General features: G+C 34.1%; 1 protein-coding gene across 1 annotated transcript in view; it reads right to left on the bottom strand.

Moving 5' to 3' along the window:
- Positions 1 to 4,400: 4,400 nt before the first annotated feature.
- LOC148956195 (polypeptide N-acetylgalactosaminyltransferase 3-like) overlaps positions 4,401 to 27,650 on the bottom strand; it is a 122,897-nt gene continuing 99,647 nt past the window's right edge. The window contains exons 7-9 of the mRNA XM_089089707.1: positions 19,983 to 20,125; positions 17,497 to 17,751; positions 4,401 to 4,541 (exon numbers count right to left, since the gene is read on the bottom strand). Of these exons, the coding sequence (XP_088945833.1) occupies positions 4,401 to 4,541; positions 17,497 to 17,751; positions 19,983 to 20,125 (539 nt within the window). The remainder of the gene's footprint in view (positions 4,542 to 17,496; positions 17,752 to 19,982; positions 20,126 to 27,650) is intronic.

The following is a 27,650-nucleotide window of genomic DNA, read 5'->3' as shown; positions in this document are numbered from 1 at the left end:
GAAGATTTTAATTGGGCATCTGCCTCATTAATGAGTCGGTTGCAAACACTAATTAAAAAAAAACTTAGCACTACTAAAATCTTCAAGCAAATATAAACCCAAGATGCCTTGGATGTCTCCTAGTCTTGTGAAATCGACACTGCAGAAGTTAGAGCTTTTCAAGCTGGCTTGCAAAAGCCTAGAACCTGATTATTTATCAAATTATATGCATTATAATAATTTATTAGCATCTAACAATTATAATATCTAATAAAAATTTTGTTTTTTGTTAAAAATTACTTAATGAACGGGTAATTTGTATAAATTTCGGAGTGTAGTTAATTTAGCTTTATAAAAGTTAAACAAAACAAATAAAAAGAACACCTCCTAAAATAACGCAGATGATTCAACTATTGAAAAAGCAGCTGTACCTAATGCCTTCAACTCTTACTTTACCACCCTACTAACTGTTAAGACCCCTTCCTTCCCTAAACCAGGTAATTCGTCACCAGCTGAGAGAAGTATTTTTCTAACTCCTTGTTCAATCATAGAGATCTGTGATTTTATTTCTTCTTTAAGTAGTAGTAACACAGCTGATGTGCTTGGACTAACAAACCATGTGCTTAAGTCTGTTTCTTCTTATGTTGTTGAACCTCTTACCCATATTTTTAATCTATCTATTTCAAAAGGTGTTTAGCCAGATTCATTAAAAGTAGTAACAGAAATCACCCTTTTTAAGAAGGGTGACCCCAACTTAGTTTCAAATTATACACATGTTTCACTTCTCACAATTATCTCTAAATCACTTGGAAAGGTCGTGCATAAGAGGCTTTTTTCATTCATGTGTACTCGCGTTTCAACTGAAAGCAGTTCTATTCTGTCTGAACACCAGTATGACTTCCTACCTAAATTCTCTACTGCATATGCTCTAGTTGACGCTACAGAATTTGTGCGTGTTAACATAGACAAGGGTCATTGTCTTCTAGGACTGTTTCTTGATTTTTCTAAGGCTTTCGACATGGTAGATCATTTTGTCTTGCTGGAAACACTTTCTCTACTTGGAGTTCGGGGAATTGTTTTTGAACGGTTTAAACCTTACCTGTCTAATGGATCACAGTTTATGTGTTATGATGGGAAATATTCCGATCTAGACTCGGTTTCTAAAGGGGTACCCCAAGGTTCAGTTTTGAGACCACTCCTCTTTCTTATTTATATTAAAGACCTTCCTCTATCTCCCAACCTTGATTCCCACACTGTTTTGTTTACGGACGATAGCAATTTTTTTGTGACTGATAATGATCTGCCTCTGCTGTTGCTAAGGCTTAGCTTCTGCTCAACCATGTGTATGATTGGTGTGAGCAGAACGGGATGCTGTTGAAAAGCTCTAAGAGTAATAATATTCATTTTCGAACCCCATACCACATGTCTGAGCCTTCCCCAACAATCTTTGTTTTTTATGGTACTGATATAATTCCCAACTGCTCTTGTGTTAAGCTTCTTGTTGTGCACGTTGATTGTTTTCTTTCTTTCAAAACTTATGTTTCCTATACACGTTCTATAATTTCTCGTCAAGTGTCTATGCTTCATCGCGCCAATCAATATCTTCCTCCCGATGTAATGCTCTCTTTACTATGCATTTGTCCATCCTTATTTTTTTTTTTATTGCTGCACTGTATGGGGCAATACTAACCATTATTCCCTTTGACAACTCCGAACAACACAGAATAGAGCGGTGAAAGCAACTTTTCGCCTTCCCCGACTCTATCCTATACAGGTCCAGATGCCTTAGATGTGGTTATCAAGAATCAGAACCTAAAACTAGCTCATCAAGCCTTCAATTTCTCGCTTCCAGCAAACATCATATCCTACTTCGTTCGAGCATCGACACGTAAATGCCAGACTTTGCTTCGGAGCTCTGTTCACCAATTTCGGCTGCATAAAAGAGTGTCCTCAGCGGCTCAGCGGTCACCATTTTATAGATCAATTGCTCTTTGGAATTCTATTCCCAGTGATCTTTCTCTTATCAAAAATTTTTCTTCCCTTTGCAGAAAAATATTCTCCAAGTCTTAAAGTATTTTTTTCTTTATTTGTTCATTCATATTGCTTTATCTATTTTTTTCCGCTTTACTTTATCTAGTTTTTTTTCTTTTCTTTTTTCTTCGCGTATTATGTTGGATCAGATTAGAACCCCGTTTTCAATATTATTATTAATGGTTTGGAACTTAAATTAAATACAGGAAATTTCAGTTTGGAGAAAATTAAGTCTAAGGTTGTTGTGTAGTGGTTGTTTGTTTGTTTTGTTTTTTTTTTGTTTTTTTTTTATTTTTCTCGTTTTGTGGTTATATTTTCGAGATACTGTTGTATTTTTTTTTCTTCCCTGATTTTGTCTGGATTTTGTGATTGATACAAGGTCCTCCACAAGCTATGCTTCTTGGGACCTCTAGCGCCTAAGTGTACTTATGTAATTATTGTAGTATTTGATAAATTGAATTGAATTGACCTTGATTTATCAAAATAAAATTTTCTTCAAATGGTTTTAACATTTCCTATTTGGAAAAATTACGAGTTTTTTTTCAAATACTCATACCATGTGGTTGAGCCCCCCCCCCCCATCTTAAGAGTAAGCAGAAGGACATATCTTAACAGATAAACTAACAAAATAAGACTTAAAAATACATCTTTTTCTTTTTCTATCGCTCCCCCCCCCCATAAAAAAAAATCTTCTGATACCCGCCTTCATCCCTAAAGATTGGACCTTCTTAGTCGACATAACACGTGCATATAAAGGTTCTATTCCCTGTAACCAGAACAAACCAAGTTATTTTGACATCTTTTAATTTAAAGTTATTAGAATAGTTTGGCTTTCCTCAGTTTTCTAGAGACCAGCACGTAAAGAAAGATATTTTTGTATAGTTATAAATACTAACAAAGGAAAAAAGGTAAAGAATACGGTATTGGACTTCACAATCCATACCGACGGTGCTGGTCTCCGTTTCATGGTCCTTCAGCCAGGAAGTGACTTGGCTTTCGCAGACCCTTCCTGTTTACCCTGCCCCACATTTCTCCAGGTAACCATTTAGAGCTTGGTCGAATCTGAATGAGCTTACAGATTCACGCCACTGACCCCATTCCAAACCAAATAACCTGTGCCACCAGGACTCGAACCCTTATCCTCAGATACAAAGGACTTCAATTCTATCGTGCTTAGCACACGGCTGGGGTAACACTAATATATATGACTAAGATAAATACTAACAGATATGATAATAATACTTTAAAAAGGCTCATTATGAACTTTCAGAACAAGGTTAACTTAAACAGTAATAACGGCAGTATTAAGTTCAGATGGATAGGATTTCAATAGGTTTTCCTTAAAGGAGGAAAACATTTCAAAACGAAAGACATTTAAGCAACCCCTACAATCAAAGCTTTGCTAGTAACATTTTCGGATATATTAGAAAATTACAAAATATAAATCCCTTGACAATTTAAGAAAAATCTTATATGAATCCTATGCGTCTCAACTTATCACAAGATTACAAATATAATTCTTTATTCTTTTACAAATTAAATATAATAACAGGCTTAATTTGCTTCAAAAACATGAATTTTGAAACGATTTTGTATGATTATAATATCTTATTTATTATAATCTCTTATACATTAAACCAATTTAAGGTGATTAAAAACGCGATTTGAGGGGTCCCTACCCCTGTTTGCAGGTAAAACTATAAGCATTTAATATTTGGCAACAAACACTTTTCCCTTTCGGCATTAATTGCTCATATTTAATTAGTTTAATTATCATACTGAAACTTTTAAAAACACTTGAAATTAAAAGTTATCTTGGGATAATTTAATGCAGAAATTCTTGTAGATTGGATACCCTTTGTAGAATTAGAACGCCCTAAGCTGCAAATTTTGGGCTATTTTAAAATAGTTTAAAGATGCAATTTTATAGTTTCTAATTTTTATTTTTATTTTCCAATAAAAACTTTGGTTTAACTAAAAGCAGAGTCTTGAGGACATATTTGATGCCAACGAAATTCAAGCATTCAATATTCAACTATTTAGGACCATTCTCTAAATAATCCCTGAAGCATCCTGTCAAAATGGTGCCATATACGTGTATTCAAGGGGATGGGAGGGAGTTAAAACAGCTGACTAACTTTTATCCTAATTTAGCTATATATTTAGAATTAATAACGTGAAGATTAAATTAAATTGTTTTTCTTACGATCTTTAAAAACGACTTTTTAATTTTGACAAGTTTTTAGAGCATTTAAAGCTAACAGGTTGGAAGTCTTTAAATCATAGATTTAAAACATTGTGCTTTTCCCTTTAAGTCTGTTTGATTTTTATATAGAAAAGAACTTTATCCTTACCAGAGAAACCAAGTGGGATAAAGAAGAAGTAAGAGATCATCTCCAAGGCACGTCAATTAGCTCCCACTTTTGTTGAGAGCTGAAAGCGTTGCATGGGACTGCCACCAGAGTTACTGGTTGAACCTTAGCCACCATAGATAAACAAAGCTTACTGTCGAGATGCTCAAACAATTTTTCCTATAAAAAAAACCAAAATATGAGATAACCCAAATAAATCAATTGGTTATGTTTCATGTGAATCTCATAGAATAACAAGACCTAAGGGGTGTATTGGCTAATAAAAGACTTAAAAGTTTTCTAAAAAAGCCCTAAATTTACTTACAGAGTCAAATATTTTGTTGCATTGCTAAAATTCTGTCAACGCTGTAAACAGATTTAAAAATAAATATATAAGAGGAAAAATGCTGCCATCTATGCGAAAATAAAATTCACCGCAGTAAGCATCGATTATTCTAACACTTATCAGATCCATTTTGTACAATATAAGAACATTTCAATTATATGTTACAGACATGTCTGCGCTGGTCCCTCTATCAGGAATTCAATTAGAGGAAATTACAAGAGAGGTTAGTTGTTAATCTATAAGAGGACAAACTGTCAGGGAAGTCGTTTAGGGGGGGGGGCGGGTTGCCCCCTAAAAAAAAATTGGAGAAAAATACCATTATATAGCCCATTCCCATTGACTACCCAGATATGGACCCCTCTTGCCACCCCCCCCCCATAAAAATGATGGAGCTGCTCCCCTGCAAACTGTGGAATGGTACTAAGAAACACCAGTTTACAGATACCATATAGGTAATGCTATGAGATACCGAAGATAGGTTCCCTATGCCAAACTGCAGGGTGGAGAAGCACATGAATGCCAGCTGCCATTAAGAAGCAAAAAAAAGAATATACGACAAGGTATAAGCATAAAAACTTATCAAGAACAGCTGGCTGAGGATGACAAAACATTTTTTTTCTTTACAAAATATTTTTTTTCCGTACAAAATATTTATTTTCTTCTTTAAAACATTTTTTCTATTTTTGCCAAAAAACGGCAATTCAAACATGAACCAAAAATGTATTAGAAAATTAGAAGAACTAAAATAAAAAGCCAAAGAAATGCAACTCAAAAAATCGTACATGTCAATTTTACTTTATCTGCCTAGTTTCACTCTTTCAATGTACCCATTCCCCCACTTACTGGTTATTTTCTTGTACGCCCAATATAAAAAAAATCTACCAAAACTCTGAAAGAAATTGGATACCTTACTCTTCTATTGATGATGATTCAAAATACTTAGCGCTTCTTTGACTGAATAAATCACGTGGAGTTCACTTGATGATAATTTTGGATTGTAAAGAGGAAACTCTTGAGATTCCAAATCCAATTCTTTTACTTTTGCATTCAATTTACCATTCTGCCACAATTTTTACAATTTGATTATTTTTTTCCACAGCATTTTTACATCCATGGAGAAATTCAATACAACTAATACTACAAAAAACTCACTGCAGCACCAAGCCACATGAGGCCAACACAGCTACGCACGCTCCTCCTTGATTCCAATCTATTCAAAGCCACCCTCTTTACATCCTCTCAAGAAGTTCTCGTTTCCCCGGAAACTTTCCTTGCAAAATTCTCCCATCCCATTCGGAGTGGGAGGAAATGCAACAGCATTTTTGAATTTTATACTTTGGAACAAGCTTTCTGCAGACATACTTCATCTCTATCAACATCAAGTTTCTCACAGGCTGTAGTCTTGACTCTTGTCAAAATTCTCAGTATATTTTTAGTGATTCCTTCGACCAAGATCGTCACTAATTTCTTAGGACTGCTAAATGCCGGTTATCTTCAGACCGCCAAATGGCAGATTTTTTTTCTAGTGTTACGCTAACCACTAGGATATGGCTACTGGCTATATGGTATATAGTAGGGTATAGCATAGATAGTAATACATATACTAGGGCATAGTTAATATATTCTACTAGCCTTTAGGATATTGCTAAAAAATGCTTTTCATTTAATTTTTTGTTCCAAAATTTCACTTTAATAGCGATTGTCTAAACTAATTTGTACCGAATCCCCATTTCAAAATTTTTGTATAGAGAAAATTTTGGTTACAGCTTTAGTTACTTGCTTTACAGCAATTTAAGACGCTTTGAACCGTTTCTACGGATGTCATTTGCCTTAAAGATTAAATGACATTAATATAAAAGTTTTTTGTCCCCGTAGCACATTTTAGGTATGATCATTTCTGAAAACCACTGTTCTAAGTTGTTTTTTCCTTTGGGGGGGGGGGGGGTCCTTCGAAGTTTTTATTGCGGCACCAAATTTTCGTAAGCGATGCCATGGTCGTGAGAATATATAAACAAAAACTAATTCGTAAGATTGTGAAGATCACTTTCATCCTTAAATAATCAAACACTAATAGTTTTTTTATTAATAAATATAGGTTCAAAGGCGAGCTACGCCTTCTTAAGCTGTATGGTACTATATGGTTTTAGCTTATTTTTCGCTTAATTTCCACCCATATTTTTGTTGTTTTTTTACATTTAGCAATATTACCAAAAACTACACATGGGGTTTTGGTTCAAAATTGAATTCCCAATTCCCTACATTTTTAATAAGTATATTGTTATGTAAGTTTTCACTTATTCAACTCAAACAATGAGATATGATTTTTATTTAATCAATTAATCAGCACTTTAAACCGATTGTTCCGATTTGAGCCATCGTTGTTTTTTCAAGTTCAGAAACGAAATAATGTGACAAATTCGATACATTAAAAGTAACCCTTACAATAAACTGACAAAAATGTATTGATGAAATAGGTCAAAGATATGAAATACAAAGTTTCTTTTAAGCCCTTCATAAAATACAAACTGGGGCGTAAGGTAAGGTACAAGTAAGCTGAGCAAAAATAGAGGGCTATTCGACAACTTAGTTTCTGCTTTCTATAGCCTACATTCTTGGATTGGTTAAAAAAGCTAAGGTATTAGTAAAACTTATTATTCAAAATTAAATGGAAATATAAAAGCGGCAAAACTTTTATGAAGACAGTGAGACTAAGAAATACACCATTTTTTTTCTTTATATTAATACTAAAAAAAGTCTGAATATTCCGATCTCATATCAATGAGGAAAAAAGGGGAAGGAAGGGGAATTAAATATAACTGAACAAATTAACACATGGTAGAAAACACATATAAGAAAAAGGAAAAAGGCAAAACAAACACAACGTTAGGAAAGAACAAGAAAAATGAAAGGAACTCACATAGTTGTTAAAAAAAAGAAATCAAATTTTTTTAATTTTGTAGTTTCTATGACAAACTTTTTTTTGAAGTTTCGCTGATATAAAAAAAAAAAATTTACCCGATTTAATATATTTAGGCTAAAAATAGAACTTATGTAAATAACATACGGTATTAAAGAATTTACAGGCTCTTACGTCAAAAGCTAAAAGATAAATTTTTATCCCGATATTTAGTTCACTGCAAAATCACTGATACCTATTAAAAGCAAAAATTGGTGAATGAAAAGACACAATAGGAGCAAAAAAATAAGAAAAGAGCAGGATATGTTTAATGGTCAGCCAAGAAGAGACCAAAAAGTCATGTTTTGAAATATTCCGCAGAGAACCAGTTTTTTGGCCTTTTATTCTTCTTACTTGTTCTTCTTAGAACTAGAATTCTCTCAGTTAGAGACCCATGGCCTCCTTCTTTCTTTGATTTGATCTTAAAACATGATAGTATAATTTCTTCTGTATGATTAAAATGAAACTGAAATTTTGCTGACCAAAAAACGATTCTCATAATATATTTCTCTCAGAGAATCGTAAATTATTTTTTCTTTTATCTTGAAGTCATGGATAATCACTGAATAAAATGTTTGGTCATTACCCTTTCCTGAATACAAATAATACAGATTATTTAGTTAAAAAAAATACATAAATAAAAAATTCTATAAAATTGATATTTTATCCAGCTTTTTCCTTGGTGTATCAATTAATTTTTGTTAAAGCTTGAGAAATAAACGAGTGAATTCTAAATAATTTAGTACTCTGGTATCTACATAAAAAGAATTTTGTATAAATAGATGGCGATATAGAAGAACGCAGGATTCAGTCAAATTATAAATGTCTTTTTTTTGGGACAAAATTAATTTAAAAGGAAGAAGAAGAATTTTCAACTCGTGCACTGGGAGAAGAAAAAAAACTTTTAAAGGGGAAACAGTATACAGCTATCTCTATAGGTTTTAATCTGGCTTACTGACTACAGTAAAGTTCGGCAATCCCACACAGGGGAAGTCCCTCTTTACTCAACTATTATCATTTGCTAAACAGGTCTAGTTAATAATTGAGGATGATGAAGACAACCTCGACGATTAAAACTTAAACATAAACTTTCTTTGCAAGAAAATTAATAATTTTAGTTAAGACTTTTCAGTTCCTGATGAGAGTGGTGAAATAGGGGGACAGAACCGAAATTAATCCAAGCACTTTTCCCAAAATTTTGCCACTGTATCTTAAAAAGTATACACACTCTAAAATATATAATAAGATGTGAAGTCCAGAATATAATAGAGGATCCAGAATCTAGAATATAATATAGAATCTATAATAATAATAATAATTTTTTGTTACCTTCTGTATACAACAAAAATGCGCTATAGAGGAGTATAAGAAAATGAAAGGAAGAACAAAAAGGACACAGACAAAAATAACGCATAATTCTTGACAACTTTAACTTTCAAGCACTCATTCAGCATCCAGTTCCAGTTCCAAAAATTGTATAAGGGTATATGGGCTACCTAATTAGTCCATTCACCTCTTTGACTCCACAATAATATCTTCAGATAAAAATAAAAATATCCTCCAATCAGCCAACAATGGGTTCTACTTATGAAATTAAATAAAAAAAAGTTTTTTTTAACTGAAAGTAAGGAACGACGTTAAAACTTAAAACGAACGGAAATTATTCCGTATATGAAAGGGACTGTCCCCTCCTCAATGCCTCGCTCTTTACGCTAAAGTTTTTCATTGTTTAAAAAAAAATAGAGTTGTGAGAAAGTCAAACTTGAGCGTAAAGAGCGAAGCCTTGAGGAGGGGACAGCCCCTTTCATATACGGAATAATTTCTGTTCGTTTTAAGTTTTAACATCGTTCCTTACTTTCAGTTAAAAAAAACTTGTTTTTTTTTATTTAATTTTTGAACGTTTTTGAATTAATGCAGGTTTTGATTTTGGCTCACCGTAAATTAAAACAAAATTTGAATATTAAATTTACTTTTATTTGGTTAAATAGCTTTGTCGAAACCTGTTTAATTTTATTTACGAACGTTTTTATTAGTAATAAATATACGTAACTTACGAATTAACTTACGTAACAAACTTCTATATTCATATATTTTTAATACGTATATTAGAGGGTTCGCCCCCTAGTCAATACCTTGCTCTTTAAGCTAAAGTTTGAATTTTGTTCCAATTCTTTAAAAAATACCCCTTAATCACAAATACCGTTAATTAGAATAAATAGCTCTTATGAAAGTGCTAAATAATCTTTTGCTTAAAGAGCGAGGTTTTGACTAGGGGGTGAACCCAATCATATACGTAATATTTTCTGTCGTTTTATATTTTGATGTTGCTCCTTACTTTCAGTTGAAAAACCTGTTTTTTTTATACATAATTTCTGATCTTTTTTTAAATAATGCTGGGAAATCCGGCGCCCCCTTCATAGCAATGTCCCTTCCCCCATGAAAAATTCCTTCATGGAAAGATCTTCTCACATAACCCCTGACCCATTCCCCACCCCACTACCAGAAAAAATCCCCTGAAAACGTTTGTATACTTCCCAATAACCAATACTATATGTTAACATTGGGTAAAGTTCATAACTTTCAGCCCTCCCCCCGGGGACTTTGGGGATTAAGTCATCCTAAACGATATAGTTATCATATTTTTGACCATGCTGAAAAAAATGGCTATCTCAAAATTTTGATCGAGTGACTTTGGGAAAAAAATGAGCGCGGGAGGGGGCCTAGTTGCCCTCCATATTTTCAGTAACTTAAAAAGGACAGTAGAACTTTTAATTTATGTTCGAATGAGGCCTCCGAAGATATTCTAGGACCACTTGGTCGATACGATCACCCCTGGAGAAAAAAAAAAAAACAAACAAACAAACAAATAAACACGCATCCGTGATCTTTCTTCTGGCAAAAAATGCATAATTCCCCATTTTTGTAGACAGGAGCTTAAAACCTCCGCACTAAGATTCGCTGATAGGCTGAATATGACGATGTGACTTTTATTAAGCTTCTATAGCTTTTAAGGGGTCTTTCCACCTTTTTTCTAAAATCAGCCAAATTTTCTCAGGCGCATAACTTGTGATAGGTTGGACTAAAATTTATGAAACGTAAATGGTTGAAATTAGCATTGGAATTTGATTCTTCTGGTGTATCTATTGGTATCAAAATTCCGGTTTTTTTAGAGTTTTGGTTACTATTGAGCCGGGTCGTTCCTTACTTACAGTTACCACGAACTGTTTGATTACTTAATTCTAATGATGTGTTGTGGGAGGTGCGGGTACTTGAGCTGCCTGTCCCCAGCAGTTTAGAACATAGAATATAAATATAGAATCTAGGGACCTTCAAAAAAAGTCGTGGCTAATATAAACATAAGACGAATCCAACTATAATATGAGTCATTTTCATTCCGAAATTGATTGAAGCCCAGCTTCTCCTCGCCTTCAACGTTTCAGAAATAATAGGAATATTTATAATTATGTTACTCGAAAGGCTAAACACCTTTATTATTTTCAGGAATTTCGAATTGCAGAAAGAATATTTGGAAATTTGGCAAGTAGTTTGCAATGATGTCCTTAAAATTTTGCCTCCCCCATTCTTGTGTCCCTCCAAGTTTGATGGCATAGTTGTTTTCGATGAACTCATTGTCCCAGATGCATTTATTTTCAAGTGTTGAAAAACAAATGCTTCTACAGTAAGCACCCTCTTTCTAAGCCTGATTTCATAACGTGTCTTAGTCAAGCTTCGTTGAAATCGATGGCCAAGGAGCCAGTTTCTGAAGTTGGGATAAGTAGACTTGCCAACAAGTAGATTAAAATGGTCAGAGTCTTCTGGCCCTGATTGTAATCCCTCCAAGGTATAGAAATTCATTCTTCCTTGAATAATCTCTCCTTTGACAAGACTTATAAGTCTATCTTTTGAGAATTAAATTAAATTAAACTTTTCCCAGTTCAGGTAAGCGATCTCGAGTGATTGTCTTGTATAAAGGTGGATCTTGGAGTGATCCAGCTACCTATTGGCCAATATCTTCAATATACGTATTTAATAAAATTTTTAAAAAGGCTGTGATTTCCCGTCTACTTTCGTTCTTATTTACTTTCTTTTTTGACTCGTTAAGATTCTCGCTGTCGCTTGTCTTCTAACAACACAATTCTTTGTTCTTCAATTCATTCTTGATACGTTCTCATATTCGTTTTCTCGCTATCGCTTGTAATTCCTGCTGCCTCTTATCTTCTGACCGTGACTATATTTTGACCGCATATTTCTTTGTTCTTCACTTTTGTTTTTGACTCGTTGTAATTGTGGCGACGCAAGTATTCAAGAAGTCAACCGTATGATTAATTTTTTTCCCCAAAATTAAACGTCCGAACTAATTTTCACGAACTCGTGATCTATGTAGATCCTTTTTGCCAGAAAATTCCAGGATGCCAATTTTCCGAAATATTTTGACAAGTTGACAAGTTCTCATTCCCGCTACCGCTTGTAATTTTCGCTGCCACTTATCTTCTAACCGCATATTTCTTCTAACTGAATATTTCTTTGTTATTCAGTTTCAATTTTGACTCGTTGTAATTGTCAGTGTTGCAAGTAATCTAACCATATATTTCTTTGTTCTTCACGGTTGATGTTGTTCATGTGTCCCTTAGGTATTATGTAACTGCTGAAAACGCCTTTCACAAAACGATTCGCTACAAGTGGTATTTTATGCTTAACTATATTTCTTGTACAACTTTGCCTGCATCATAGACGCTTAAAATGTTACAACCATGACTATAGCAAATATGACGTATGTATGCTCTTGAAATGTTCTCATATATATGACGCCATTCATCGTTTTTTTTTTTTTTTAATTAAGGTTCTTAATCAGTTTTCTCTAGCTCGTGACCTACATAAATAGTTTTGTAGGTCAGAAAATCTCACAATATCAATCTTCTCAAAAAATATGGAGTTGTTTTTGAGAAAAAAAAATACACATATACATATATAAACAATTATTACTCGTTTAAATAGACAAGATGTATGCAAAAGTCTCAGAATATCAGTAGAATCTAGATAACGTTTCGTATTTGATCCAGTCTACAGAGAAAGAACAAAAGCGAAATCAGTCGCCTCTTAAATTTGTCTTAAAAAGTGTATTTTAATTAGATTGGCTTATTTTTGTGTCGTCAATCGTCACATAGTTTTGAATCAATTGCATTATTCGTTCAGCATGCTAGAAAGAAACGCGAAATGGTCCCTCCTCTTTAGCCGTTAATGTATTTACCTGTTGCGGCTATGTTAAATTCTGAGCCGCTTTCTCTCCTTTTTTTTCTCAAAAATAAGAAAAGAGAGACTACGTGTTAAAAAGCGTATTTTAACTGCATTGTAAAATTGTCCCTGTCAATTGTATGCATTAATGTCCGTGTAAATTAAAGCGTTTGTCAGAAAGACAAGCCGAACAACCCCGTCTCTTTAGTCGTTCTTGCATTTATCTATTGTTGCTACGTAAAATTTTCATCCAGTAAAAAGAATGCAGAGACTTACCATGTTTTTTTTTTATTTATTATTATTAAATTTAGGCAGGTAAGAAGAAAGGATTTTTTAGTCACAGCATTTCTTACACCTCTGTTCCTCAATGTTATATTTTTATTATTATTATTTTTATTATTATAAAAATATTTTTATTTTTATTATTATATTTCTTAGTATTATTAAATTTAGGCAGGTAAGAAGAAAGGATTTTTTAGTCACAGCATTTCTTACACCTCTGTTCCTCAATGTTATGAACATACTCTCTGTACTCTTTATACTACTATAATATATCTGTTTTTCTGCATTCTCTATATACTTTCTAGACTATATCAAATAGTTCGTGGTAACGAACTATAAGTAAGGAGCGACACAGCTCAAAAGTAACCGAAACTCTAAAAAACAAAACTTTTATATCAATAAATATATCAAAAGGATCGATTTATAATGCTGATTCCGAATATACAAGATTCAAAAGGCTTAATGTTACCAATAACAGGCTATGAGCATGAAACAATTTGCCTGAATTTCGGAAAAGAGGGGAACATTCCCTAAAAGTTAAAGAATCTCAATGACAATCGAATCCTCACATGCAGCACATCAGAGAGCTTTACTGTAGAGGTTTCAAGCTCCTATATGCAAAAATGTGGATTTTTGTACTTTTTGTCAGATCAAAGATCACGGATGTATGTTTATTTGTTTGTTTTTTTCCCAGGGGTGATCGTATCGAACCAATGGTCCTAGATCATTGGGAGAGGGCTCATTTGAATAGAAATTAAAAGTAAAGTTCTAGTGCCTTTTTAAGTAAACAAAAAGATTGGAGGGCAACTAACCCCCCCCCCCCCCGCCCCCTTTTTCCCCAAAATCTGATCAAAATATGGAGACAGCCATTTTGTTGAGCATAATCCCAAAACTATGCCTTTGGAGATAACATGACCCCCCCCCCCCCCGCAGCTCCTGGGAATAGGTCTTTAAGTTATAAAATTCCCTCACTGTTAACATAGAGTATTTATTATTGGGTAGAACACATAAATTTTTCGGAGGGGGGGGGGAATTTGTACCTGGGTTAATTTTCCATGGGGATAATTTTCTGTCTATAGGGAAATTTCTGGGGTGAACTTTCCAGGGAAAATTTTACACTGGGGAGATTTAACATAATCCCTATATGAAATATTGTTTATTTGTCTTACTTTCGCTTTGCCTACTCAGTTTTGTTGAAAGATGTGGGACATTTTCAACATGTTTGGATTTCCAGAAAATAATTTCCACGGAAGGGGGGGACTTGGAGTGATCAGAAACGATTAGAATTTAAAGTCTTTTTCCAACAAACGTATGCTAAGAAAATTTTTCAGGTTAAATCTTTTGCAAATTTTTTTTACAGAGGGGGAGGGGGGATTTTCAGCGAAGATGAAATTGCTCGGAAAGAATTGTACTGAGAGAGATGTATTTTACGTGGGAGGAAATTTCCCAATAGGGAAGGGAATTTTTCATGGAGGGTGATCCAGATTTATCGGCATTATTTGAAAAACGATCAGAAATTAAATATATACAAAAAAAAAGTTTTTTCAACTTACAGTAAGGAGCAACATTAAAACTCAAAACGAAGAAAAATTATTTCGTAAATGAAAGGTCCCCCTTCCCACCCTCTCCTCAATACCTTTCTATTAATGCTAAAGTTTGACTGTTTGTCCCAATTTTTAAAGAACGACTCCTGAAACACAAGGACCGTTTAATTAGAATAGAAGACTTTTTTTTAAATGCCAAAAAATAGCGTGAAGAGTAAGGTATTGAGGAGGGCGTCAACCCCTTTATATACGGAATAGTTTCTGTTCGTCTATAGCTTTAGTGTTGCTCCTTACTTTCAGTGGAAAAAACTTTTTTTTTTATTTAACACTCTCTATACGCAATGTGCTCCCTGTTTCTCTATGCTATGAATATACTCTCCGTACTGTCTATATCCTCAATATATACCCTTTCTGTTTGTATTTATGTTCTATATACTCTCTGTATTATATACTCTCTATACTCGATATACTCTCTATGCTCCTTGGTTCTCTATTATAAACAAACAAACATATATTGACTCATTATACTACAAGCAAATATATTGACTCATTGCCAACGGATAGAGGTACCTTCGGAGCCTTTATTTTGTAGCTTGTAGCCTATATTATAGTTTGCAAGCGAAACTTTATTATTTAAAGGAAAAAGATTAAACTGTTTGATTGATGAATGTGTGTGATTTTTCGGGGACTATTTTTTCTCCGATTTCTCATACCTAATTGAGATGGACTGTGACATTCAAAAATAAACTGAAAACAATCAAACTGTTTCATAATTCGGTATGACAAGATTAAAAAATATCTTAACTGTGTGATTGATGAATGTTTGTACTTCTCCAGGGATTATATCTTCCCCCAATTTCTCATTCCCAATTCAAACAAACTGTAACATTAGAAAAGATAAAACCAAATTGTTACCCAATTTGGTATGACAAGATCAAAAACTTTTCGAAGAGAATGTGGATGTTTTAAGAAACTTCTAGAAAGAGATTAATCCAACGAAACGGCGATAATTTCAGTTTTTGTCATGTTTCCCTAGAGATTGGATTTTGTGAAATAAGCTATCCGTAAATGTTTTCCAAGAGCAACACAAGTACAGGAAAGAAAAACGGAAAGTATTTTTCAATTGGTGAATCCCATATGGATGAGAAACAGTTACACAAACCACATAATTCAAAACTTTATACCTGAGTACCTGATATTAGATATAACAAACACCACACTCTAAAAAAAAGAAAAAAAAATCCAGTGGCAGTCTTCAGGACTATTTAACAGATTATTGGCATATAACAATCTTTACAAATTACAAGGTATTAACTATGATAAATGTATAAATACTGGTACAAAGATTCAAAATATACATAAAAAGTTTTATTAAAACATTACGAAACCAAAAGCTCAATTTATTTTGCTTTTAACTTTGTGTTTGAGTATGCCTAAACTCCAAGAAGTCCGGCTTTGTAGCCTCAATTCATTTCGTGTAGGGGGGGGGGGGGTAATTGGATGAGAACGACGAATTTATATTTGGTAGTGTATGTTGTAGGTAATTGGGCGATTCGGCTGTTATGCTATGTTTGTTTTCCAATGTGTACCGGGCTGCCCTTTAGACAGCCTTGGCTCAGGCTCTTAGGTAGCCCGGGAGAATATTATATTGTTATGTATGTTGTAAATATTTCGTTTAATCCATAATAAAAAACAAAAAACCGGCAGCAGTGACAGTAATTACATGTTCGGATCACCAACCTACCTGAGTTTACTTTGTATTTTAACACAACTTAGACATTAATTAAAGGTCAATATTTTACTAATTTGAATTTGATTTTAAGTAAAAAATGGATTTCATACAATCTATTGAGGACTAAATCCACTGGTGCAGTCATAATTTGTACATATTTTACATTTTTTTAGATAAATGAATTAAAATATAATTCATCGATTTTCTAAAGAAACAGCCTAGTGCGGGCACATTAGAATTGCAAAACCTAGTACCTACGTCTAGCAGAAAACGGAGCGGCAAAGATACGACGAAAACAGAGTCGGAAATCGAATTGACAAAATTCTGTATTTGGATCAGTTTCTCCCACTCCATCAATAAAGAAATCTTGCGATCTTTTCCAAAAATTGAAAAAAAAGCATTCAGTTTTTGTATAGAAGATCCATAATATTGCAATAAGAAATAAAAAACTATGTAGAACCAATTTGTTTAAGTCAGGCCGTTACCTACAAAAACGCGTACGGGAGACTCAGTTCCAAAGGATGCAAATTATAGCCGGACGACTCACTCTCGTGTTTACAAATTCTAATTAGAGATCCCGTTCAAATAATTAAACCATGGACCGAGTTTTGATCTCGACGATGATTTGATTCTTGTTTCAAAAGAGGACTCGATAATAAATGTTGAGACAAAAACTTTCCCACGAAGGCTCGAAATGAGAATATCTTTTTCTGCCATCTTCTTGATTGATTTATTGATTGATTGATTGATTGACACGAATCTAAACTAGACGGTTAATTTTGAAGCGTTCGCAAGACCAATGTTTTAATAAAAGAGTGGAAAAAGGATCCTAACAATTTTAAATGGTTTTTAACAGTTTTTTTTTTATAGTACACAGAATTAGAATTACATTTTCTTTTTTTTATAAAGTAATGCTATACATCGTTTTGATTATCAAACAACTTTAATTTTGGTAATGAGATTAGAGCGAAATGAGATTTTTCGCTCTTGAAAGCGTTTCAGTGAGCTTTTCAATACAAGTTTAAAGTTTATTATTTACTCACCTTTCTATCATACTTCCACTTTTGACGGGTGGTCCCTGTACACGCCAAAGAATGAACTGCTCTATCTCCACTTACAAGATCTAAGCAAACAGATTCATCAGTCATAATAAAGCCATCTGGCGTGAAGACCCATAGCTGAGGTTGGTACAGATCCTTGCTGCTACATACTTTGAGTTCAGGTCTACCCACGGGTTGTGGAGCCCCTAGCCGGCCTGGTCGTTTTTCTATGCATTTTTCTGTCTCTTCATGCTGGATCTGTAGCCAAAAATATTTTAAGGTTATTTAAATTTATAAAAGGATATTAGGTATGGCAGATATGGAACTTAGTGGAGGTGCGAATATTTGTGATCATTTTCGGGATTTGGAGGATTTTTGTGTTTTTTGATGATTTTTTCTTTCTTTTTTATTTACTACAGTTTGGTAAAATAGTGATAAACAAATAAATTATTGTTACAGTTTAATACAGCATATGTTTGAGCACAAATATTGTGTGAAAACAAATATGGAAATATGAATACAAATGTGAACCAAAAATATGTACAAATACACATCTGTAGATGAACACACATTTAAAACATGATAAAGAAGATATAAGCTAAATTATAAACTAAATAAAAAAAAAATTAAAAAAATCCAGAAGCATAATTAAGCGCTACAGATAAGACTCAACTAAAGGGAAGGATTTGTTTTTTGTATGGTGTGCGAATAGTTGTCAGGATTTTTTGGATTTTGAGGATTTTTGTGTCTTTTGGTGGTTTTTTGCTTCCTTTTGATTTACTCCACTTTGGTAAAATGGTGACAAACAAATAAACTTTTATTACGATTTAATCAGTACATATTTGACCACAAACATAATCACAATATTTTCACATTGCGAAAATAAATGTGAAAATATAAATATAAATGTGAATCCAAAAATATGTACAAATACAAATCCATACATGAACGTACAGGTGAAACATGTCAAAGAAGATATCAGCAAAAACTATATAGCCAAATAAAAAAAAGATCCATCAGCAAAATTAAGCCCTACAGATAAAGACCAGCCGAAGGATAGGATTTCTTTGCACACAAAACACGTTAAAAAGTCTTAAGCTTAGATGAGCTTGCTCAGAATTCCTTTTGTTTTGAAATAACCAATTAAAATTTTCTAATTTATTTTGTACATCTTCAATTTGTATCCTCCCCTAAACCAATTCCTCCATATTTATCTCCTTCAAACCCACTATCTTGACGGATATATACACCAAAGTGCATCATCTTGATGGATATATACAAACACCTAAACCTAAGAATAGTTACACTAAGTATCCAATTAAGTGACATAATAAAAGCCAAAGGCCTTAGATTTGAAAATTTTAAGAGATCATCTATAAGCTTTAGCATCTTTGCAAAGGATTCCAAAGAAACTATTAAACGACGGCTTAAAGCAAATAGGAGAACATTCACTAGCGTGTCAATGGCCCTAGGCATAATGTTACGATAAGCTGGTAACATTTTTGACATAACACCTTTAAATTAGGTGTTATTTCCTTAGACCGCACTGCCCTTTAACACGAACAAATAAACTTTCAAATGGGGATAAATCCATTTATTTAGACAGTGAAAAAAACAGGTACAAAAGTACAGATATTTCGATCACATATACAGCGACCGTCTTCAGTAGAAATAATAAAATTGAAACTAGTTTATTTGTTCGTCTTAGAACGGCAGTGTGGTCTAAGAAAACAACACCTAATTTAAAGGTGTTATGTCAAAAATACGTCGTATATATGGGGAAATGATACCAACCCAGTAAACATCTATAAACTCAACATTTGGTTTGCAATTAGATGACATGGAAGGCTTTGCCACTTTCATTGGAAATTTGTTTTACATTTGGGCAAGATTAAAGAAGAAAATTTACATCAAGAACTTTGAATGAACTGTCAATGAACTCTCACTGAAAATAATCTAGAGAATAATCCGGAAGTTCATTATTTAGTGAATGAGCCGAAAAGTTATTTATTTTGTTGTGTATAAATATGCTAATTTCAATTTTATTATTTTAGTATTTCTACTGAAGACGGTCGCTGTATATGTGATTGAAATATTTGAACTTTTGTACCTGTTTTTTTATCTGTCTAAATAAATGGATTTATCCCCATTTGAAAGTTTATTTTTTAAGCTGGTAACAGTACTAGTGTATGATGTATTGATACTATGGGAGAATGTATGAGCAAACAGCTTGCCGCATTGGTCCTTACGATCAATTAGTTTATTTTTTTAATTTAAGTGATCTTAAATTAAAAAATATGCATACCGCCTATTTTGGATACCAGTTAATATGATGTTAATGCGCTTTTATATATATTATGAATCTTTCAGTGTATGTCCTTTTAATTTTTTTTTGTGTATCTTACTCCATTGTTTTTTCTCTTGAGTGGGTATTAAATGTTTGATTGATTGATTGACAGAACTAGTGGCTAACTGAATAAAAAACAAACCTTCCCAAAAAATCTTTCCGATGATGGAAAAAAATTTTCCGGCCACACATTCCTGAGGTACCAATCGAAGGAATTGCACTTCAGTTCTTCTCTCAAAATTAATCTCCTTCTAATAGCCTGCGAATCTTTTAATCTTGATGCTTCTGTAAAAGAAAAAGAAGAAAATAATTGCTACTTGAATTGCTACTACTAGAAATTTTGCCCAGTAGAAACTATGGAAAATTGTCAAAGAAACTTCATTTCGCAAGATCTATAATATATATTCCTAAAATTTCCAAGATTTTATAATGGCATCGTAGAAAATTTAGGGAAGACCCTTTCGTGATTTTCATCTGGCATAACAGTCACCAGAAAAAAGCTCAGGTTTTTGACTAATGCTGAATCTTATTAAATAAAAAAAACTATGTTTTTTTTAACTGAAAGTAAGGAGCAACGTTAAAACTTAAAACGAACGGAAATTATTCCGTATATGAAAGGGGCTGTCCCCTCCTCAACGCCTCGCTCTTTACGCCGAAGTTTTTTATTTAAAAAAATAGAGTTGTGAGAAAGTCAAACTTTAGCGTAAAGAGAGAGGCGTTGAGGAGGGAACAATCCCTTAAATATGCGGAATAATTTCTGTTCGTTTTAGGTTTTAACGTGGCTCCTTACTTTCAGTTAAAAAAAACTTGTTTTTTTTTTTAATTTTGAACGTTTTTAAATTAATACAGGTTTTGATTTTGGCTCACCGTATATTAATAATTAAAATAAAACGTGCACATTAATTTTATTTGTTTTTGGTTAAACGATTTTCTTGAATGTTGTTTAATTTTAATTACGAACGTTTTTATTGATAGTAAATATACGTAAATTACGAATTAACTTACGTAACGAACTTCTACATTCATATATTTTTAATACGTATATTAGGGGGTTAGCCCCCTAGTCAATACCTCGCTCTTTACACTAAAGTTCGAGTTCAGTTCCATTTCTTTAAAAATTACCCCTTAATCACAAAGGCCGTTAATTATAATAAATATCTCTTATGAAAGTACTAAAAAATCTTTGGTTTAAAGAGCGAGGTAATGACTAGGGGGAGAACCCAATCATATACGCAAAAATTTCTGTTCGTTTTAAGTTTTGATATTGCTCCTTACTTTCAGTTGAAAAACTTGTTTTTTTTTCATTATTTAATTTCTTATCTTTTTTTAAATAATGCTGGGAAATCCGGCCCCCCCCCCCTTCATAGCAATGTCCCTTCCCCCATGAAAAATTCCTCCATGGAAGGATCCTCCCAAATAACCCCCGACCTCCCTTCCACTACCAGAAAAAATGCCCCCTGAAAACGTCTGTATACTTCCCAATAACCAATACTGTATGTAAACATTGGGTAAAGTTCATAGCTTTCAGCCCTCCACCCGGTGACTTTGGGGGATTAAATCATCCTAAAAGACATAGTTTTTATATTTTTGGCCATGCTGAACAAAATGGATATCTCAAAATTTTGATCGGGTGACTTTGGGAAAAAATGAGCGTGGGAGGAGGCCTAGTTGCCCTCCATTTTTTGGTAACTTAAAAAGGGTACTAGAACTTTTAATTTCCGTTCCAATGAGCCCTCCCACGATATTCTAGGACAATTGGGTCGATACTATCACCCCTGGGAAAAAAAAAACAAAAAACAACAACTAAACACGCATCAGTGATCTTTCTTCTGGCAAAAAATACAAAATTCCACATTTTTGCAGATTTGAGCTTGAAACCTCTACATTAGTGTTCGCTGATACGCTGAATCTGATGGTGTGACTTTCATTAAGGTTCCATAACTTTTAGGGGGTCTTTTCCCCTTTTTCGAAAATCAGCCAAATTTTCTCAGACGCGGAACTTTTGATGGGTAGGACTAAACTTGATGAAACTTATATATTTGAAATCATCATTAAAATCTGAAATCTGAAAATCCAACCATTTGTTGTCGTAGAAATTTCAAAAAGAGCTCATTCAATTGGAAATTGAAAGGGCTAGTGCTCTTTTTAATAGTCGAAAGTGATTGTAGGGCAACTAACCCCTCCTCCCACGCCAACCATTTCCTAAAACAAATCCAATCAAAATGTTTAGGTAGCCATTTTGTTCAACGTAGTTGAAAGGTCCGGAAAGTATGTCCTTGAGGATGACAACCACCCTACAGCCCTCAGGCCAAGGGTTGTAAGTTATGCCCTGGCGGCATTTAAGGTATATATAGAAAGGGTGATCGTATAAACTTCGGAGGGGCTCATTGGATTGATAATCAGAAGTTCTAGTCCCATTTTCAATATTCAGAGTGATCGCAGGGTGGATAACCCCCCCCCATACCTCATTTATTCCCAAAATGCATCTGAAAGAAATTTTGAGGTCATTTGCTGTCTTAGAAACTTCAAGAAGAGCTCATTCGGTTGAAAATTCAAGGGGATAGTACCCTTTTTAATAGTCGAAAGTGATTGGAGGGCAACTAACCCCCCCCCCATCCCATGCCTACTATTTCCCCAAACCCACCAAATAAAAATTTTTGAGATAGCCATTTTGTTCAACGTAATTGAAACGTCCGGATGGCAACCGAAACGTCCCACAGCGATATGAATAACGGGAAATATTTTTAAAAAGGGTTAAATAACGACAGCGATATCAATAATGGGAAATATTTTTAAAAGGGGTTAAATAACGACAGCGATATCAATGATGGGGAATGACATAAGCAATGTATAAGAAGGTGGCAATAACGTAATAGACGATAATTATTAGAACCAGCGACAATAAAAATTACCTCTATAAAGGCGATATCGTTGAACTTGGTGGTGATGATTTCAGTAAAAGGACGACAATAATAATCCTCAATGACAGAAATGACGACAGCAGCAATGACTGTATATAAAGAGTAGTGAAATCAGTCTCGCAACATTGGTCAAAAGATCCTTCGGAAACATTTTCAAATCTTTTGATTAAACCTACATTTTCTCATTTCAGATCATTCCTCACTGAAAAATCCCCCAAGACTTGAGCTTCGGAGCTCCAGAGGTCCAAATCTTGTAAGATTGTTATAAGGAAGTGGTTTAAAATATAAAAATGAGTATTCTTTAAAGGCCAAAATTTGGCAGTTTCTCCAGCAGGGTAAAAGTCCTTTATATAAATCTTATGGTAAATTCACCCCCTATTGCCCCCCCCCTTGTTTGTAGATGCAATTTAAGATTGGCTGGAGTTAAATCTGAAGCTCTGCATTTGTGTCTCTTTTCAGCATTGATATACTGATTTTCATACGCTGAGTAGAGTGACTCCTCTCTTGTTAGACTTGTTGATGATTGAGTCTTGCCGGTTTCAAGTATTTTGTGTTAATATGGATTACTTTGATGGATTTGGTCCAAAGAAGCCTGGCAAAGGCTATGGGAGAGGATAGAACCAAATCGGAAAAATAAACTCTCTTACACTTAGATTATGCAGAAGATTTGAGTGTCCTTGATAAAAGTGTAATCAAAATGAATAAATATTCATTGATTTTGATGGGCCAGATTGCAAGAATATGTTTCAAGAGTAATGTTAAGAAGTTGCCTAGACTAGAAATAAATGAAGGCGAAGAGGTGACGCTGGGTAACTAGAAGATCGATCAAGTAAATAGCTTCTGCGAACCAAGATTAGAATATTGGTGGCTACGGTAAGGTATGTCAGTGGTAAGGCTCTGAAACGTAGGCGCATCGAAAGGCAGAGGCAGATTTGTTAAATGTTCTCAAGAGGAACTATCAACAGACAGTTTTAGGTACCTGTTCGACTGACCTTATGTTAAACAACTAGGTGAAAGGAAAATACTGTTCTATCCCATTTTCCAGGGCTGTACTAGAATAAATGCTAAGATGGCTAGGACACGTTTTGAAGATGAAGAATGGCAGACAGCCAAAGGTTGTTGTTTTTGGCCATCCGTCTGGGACCAAACTAAAAGCAGGTTGTCTCCAAGTGGCATTGGATTCAATCAATTAATCAATTTTATTCAATCAATAAACTCAACAAAATACACTTCAATATAAACACCCCCGTAAGGCTCTATGGCCAGGAAAGAAACAGGGAAGAAGCAAAAATGAAACAAATACATAAAAAACAAAAACATTTTCAACACCATACATTCAGACCTTTAAGAGACTCAAAAAAAAAAAATAATTACAAGCTAGAAAATCCCTAACATGATATTTGAACATACCAAACGAGTGGCAGCTTCGTGCGGACACAGGGAGCGTGTTCCAAATCCTGTTGCAAGTTGTCAGAGGGTTGAAGTCATAAGAAAGGATTAGGTCATAAGAAAGGATTTAAAGGACATTAGAACTTCGTGGGAGGGAATAAAGAGTGAGGATTCGAATAGATTGGGGCAATAAACAAGCGTGTGCATGTGTATTGGCCTTAGGCGGCTTAGTGCTGCAGTGAGTTTTAAGTAGTAGTAGTAATAGTAGGTATGATACAAAACTGATCGGAGCCAACCGTGAAGCAGCGTTTTTCGATCTCTTTTGCCGGTTTAGATTATGTGTGCGTTGAATTACGTAGTTTTGCTCAGTTCAATTTCGCATGGATTAAATGTCACCTGAACGGAGCTTTACTTGGGCTGAGTAATGCTGGATCGAAGAATAGAATTCTTCTTGAGCTGTGTAATGCTGGATTGAATTTTGCCAGGTTGAATGTAGCGTAGGCTGAATTTTGCTAGGTCAAGTTTTGCCAGATTAAATTTTGTGAAGGTTGAATTTTACTGGTTGAGCTTTTGTAAGTTGACTTTATTGGGGTATAACTTTTGTTATGACTTTGTAGCATCGTTAGGTCGACCGCGGTTTTGCATGAAAAGTGTATACCTTTGTATAGAAGCCAACCAAAACCATATCGTAGAAAAGTTGTCCTCACTGAGACTCATAGTAGTTAATGTAACCTGATTCACTAAAATAGAAAAGGGTCAAACTTTTATCTTAGACAACATATATTGTGATTGATTGCTGAGAAGGGGATATTTAGGGCGTTTGGGAAAATGCTGAGCATAATAGTCACTCTGGTCAAAGGGTTTTTTTTCAGATTTTTTGACTGGTAGACAAATTTTTGTTGGATGGTTATCTCTGCAAAGCCTATCAGTAACTGACATATATACAACACACAAGATATGTAGCATTCAAAGGGATTTACACTAATTTTCAGTAAGAAAGCTGATGCCCTCCTATAAAGGCATGAATCCGATGATAGACGGTATATACGGCAATTAAGCTGTACAGGCTGGGAAAGCCTCCCCCGAATAGCTAACCAGGATGAATTGAAGCACTGCTAGCTCTTCAGGTAGGGTAAGAGCCCCAACACAGCTAACTGGAGTCAGCGAGAACACTAGTAGAATTAGATGCTAATATATCAAGTGGATTCAGACAGAGGTGGGGGTTCCCTTGATCGAGTGAAGTGTAAGTGAGTATAAATCCTGTTGTTATTTTTTTTTTTTACTTCCTGGCCAGAGATATAGGCATAAGCGTACGGAGGGGAGGGCAAAGGGGGCAGCTTCCCTCTAAAACTTCAAATTTACACTAGATATGACTGAAAAAGCAGTTGAATAAAGGTAGAATGTTGAAAAAGCTGGAAATAAACAGCTGGAATGACAGAATAAAAGTTTAACAAGAAGTATTTATCCATAATATCTTGGAAATTTTTAGATCTAATCCAAGAAGATTAATGCTGAAATTTATTGATGATTTATGATTTTTGGTGATTAGTGTATTTCATAGGTATGATAGAACTTGCTGGTAATGTAGGGTTTTGTGAACTGCCAATATAACTTCAACTCCCTCCGCCCTTCATCACAGAATCGGCTGCCACCCCCCCCCCCTAGACAAGAAGCTACGCACACCATGGATATAGGCCATCCAAGACAGTCCCTCTGATACTATTTATCACGTGCAATTACGCCGAAAAACGACAAGCTCCGTTTGGAAATATATGGGCAACTTCTAGTGATGTAGTCCTATGAAGTGTACTGTTCAAGAAGTCAAGATTTTTTTTTATTACCATCTCTTTCAACAATTTTAACTTTTTTTTTATCGTCATAAGCATCGTACAGACCTAAATTCTTTGAAAATACTTTTGAATTTTCACTTTTTACTAGACAATGGTAAACTGTTATAGATTTCGAGACACACGGAGTGGACACTTAAAGGACTCGGGTCCTCGAGTCCGTTTATTAAAGCCCCAAAAGTTGATTTCCAGGGTCCCAAGGGTGCATGGGCGCCTGTAGGAGAGCAGGGGGGCCTTGCCTTCTTGGAAATTTGGGACTATAAAATAATTATAAGGAAACCAAAGGAGAGAGGAGCAAAAATAGGGAAAAACCATGGGAAAATGTATGTTGCCCCATTGTTGACTGCATGCCAATTGATTCTGACTCTTAATAAGAAAAATATAAGTTCTAATTTGTGACTGAGTGACCCCTTTCCAGTTTTCCACGAACATTTTTTCTATATGATTTGGTTGGAGTAACAAAATAAAAATCAAATTCTTCATAGCAACAAATGGTAAGTAAATAATGATCCTTTTCAACAACGAAAGTATAAGAGCTAACTATAGATAACATTAAATAAATAAAAAATCAGCTTTTATGGTGATCCTAATATTTGTTTGCTTATTAGTAATTAGTAGGGGCAATTTCGGTAAAAATATGGCGTCACCTTTTGCTTGCACTGCAAGAGTACCCACTAGCTTATATGTGAAGCCACTATAATCAGAAATGTTTCCCTTGAACGGAATGCAGGGACTTTCTGTTTTTACCCCCTGAACGGATTTTTGTGTTTTTTTTGTGTTTTATTATCATTTTTTTCAGGAGTGATTATATTTATCTAGTGGTCACTTTGAAAAAAAATTTAATTTTTTACAGTTATTAATTATAAAGGTGTCAAATATATTGATTCTTTGTATTCAAAATTAAATTAAAAATATTGAATTAAATTTTTTCATTTGATTTTCTTAATTTTAGTTTCAATGTTTACTTTGAACAAACTACTTTCATAATGTGTTACAATTTACAAACACTGAGTATAGAAGCATTAAATACTTTGGTGTTTGATAGCCCAGTTCAAAACTGTCAATATTGTTTAAAAATATCCGTCCAACGCTTCAACATTGCTCAACAGAGCTGAATGCTGGAAGTTTATATCTTAGTTTTTGTAAGTAGGCTATTGTTTTGTGTATTTTTTCGTAATTACTTTTTTTTTCCATTTTTACATACTTTTTCTTTAATTGACATACTTTTTCCATTGCCTTTAGAAAAATGTTTGTCTCTAAGCAGTTTTTCAACTGAAAGTAGGGAGTAACATTAAAACTGAAAACGAACAGAAATAGTTACGCATATGAAGGGGGTTTCCCCCTCCTCAACACCTTGCTCTTCACGCTACAGTTTTTCGGCACTTTAAAAAAAAGTTAATTATCGTTCTAATTAAACGACCCTTATGTTTCAGGAGTCGTTCTAAAGGAACTTAGCCCCAAATAAAAATCTAGATTAAAGAGCGAGGTGTTGAGGAGGGAGCAACCCCCCTCATCAACGGAATAGGATTCTGTTCGTTTTAAGTTTTAATGATGCTCCTTAATTTCAGTTGAATGAACTTGTTTTTTTATTTAATTTCTGATTGTTTTTTAAATAGCACCAGGATATCTGGCTCTACCCTCACCGAAGATCCC

This window comes from Artemia sp. Qi Xiang Cuo, chromosome 1 (genome assembly GCF_049724085.1).
Source record: "Artemia sp. Qi Xiang Cuo chromosome 1, ASM4972408v1, whole genome shotgun sequence".
NCBI lineage: Eukaryota > Metazoa > Arthropoda > Branchiopoda > Anostraca > Artemiidae > Artemia > Artemia sp. Qi Xiang Cuo.
Note: the sequence above shows the minus strand (reverse complement) of the source record. Positions and strands in the feature narration are given on the sequence as shown.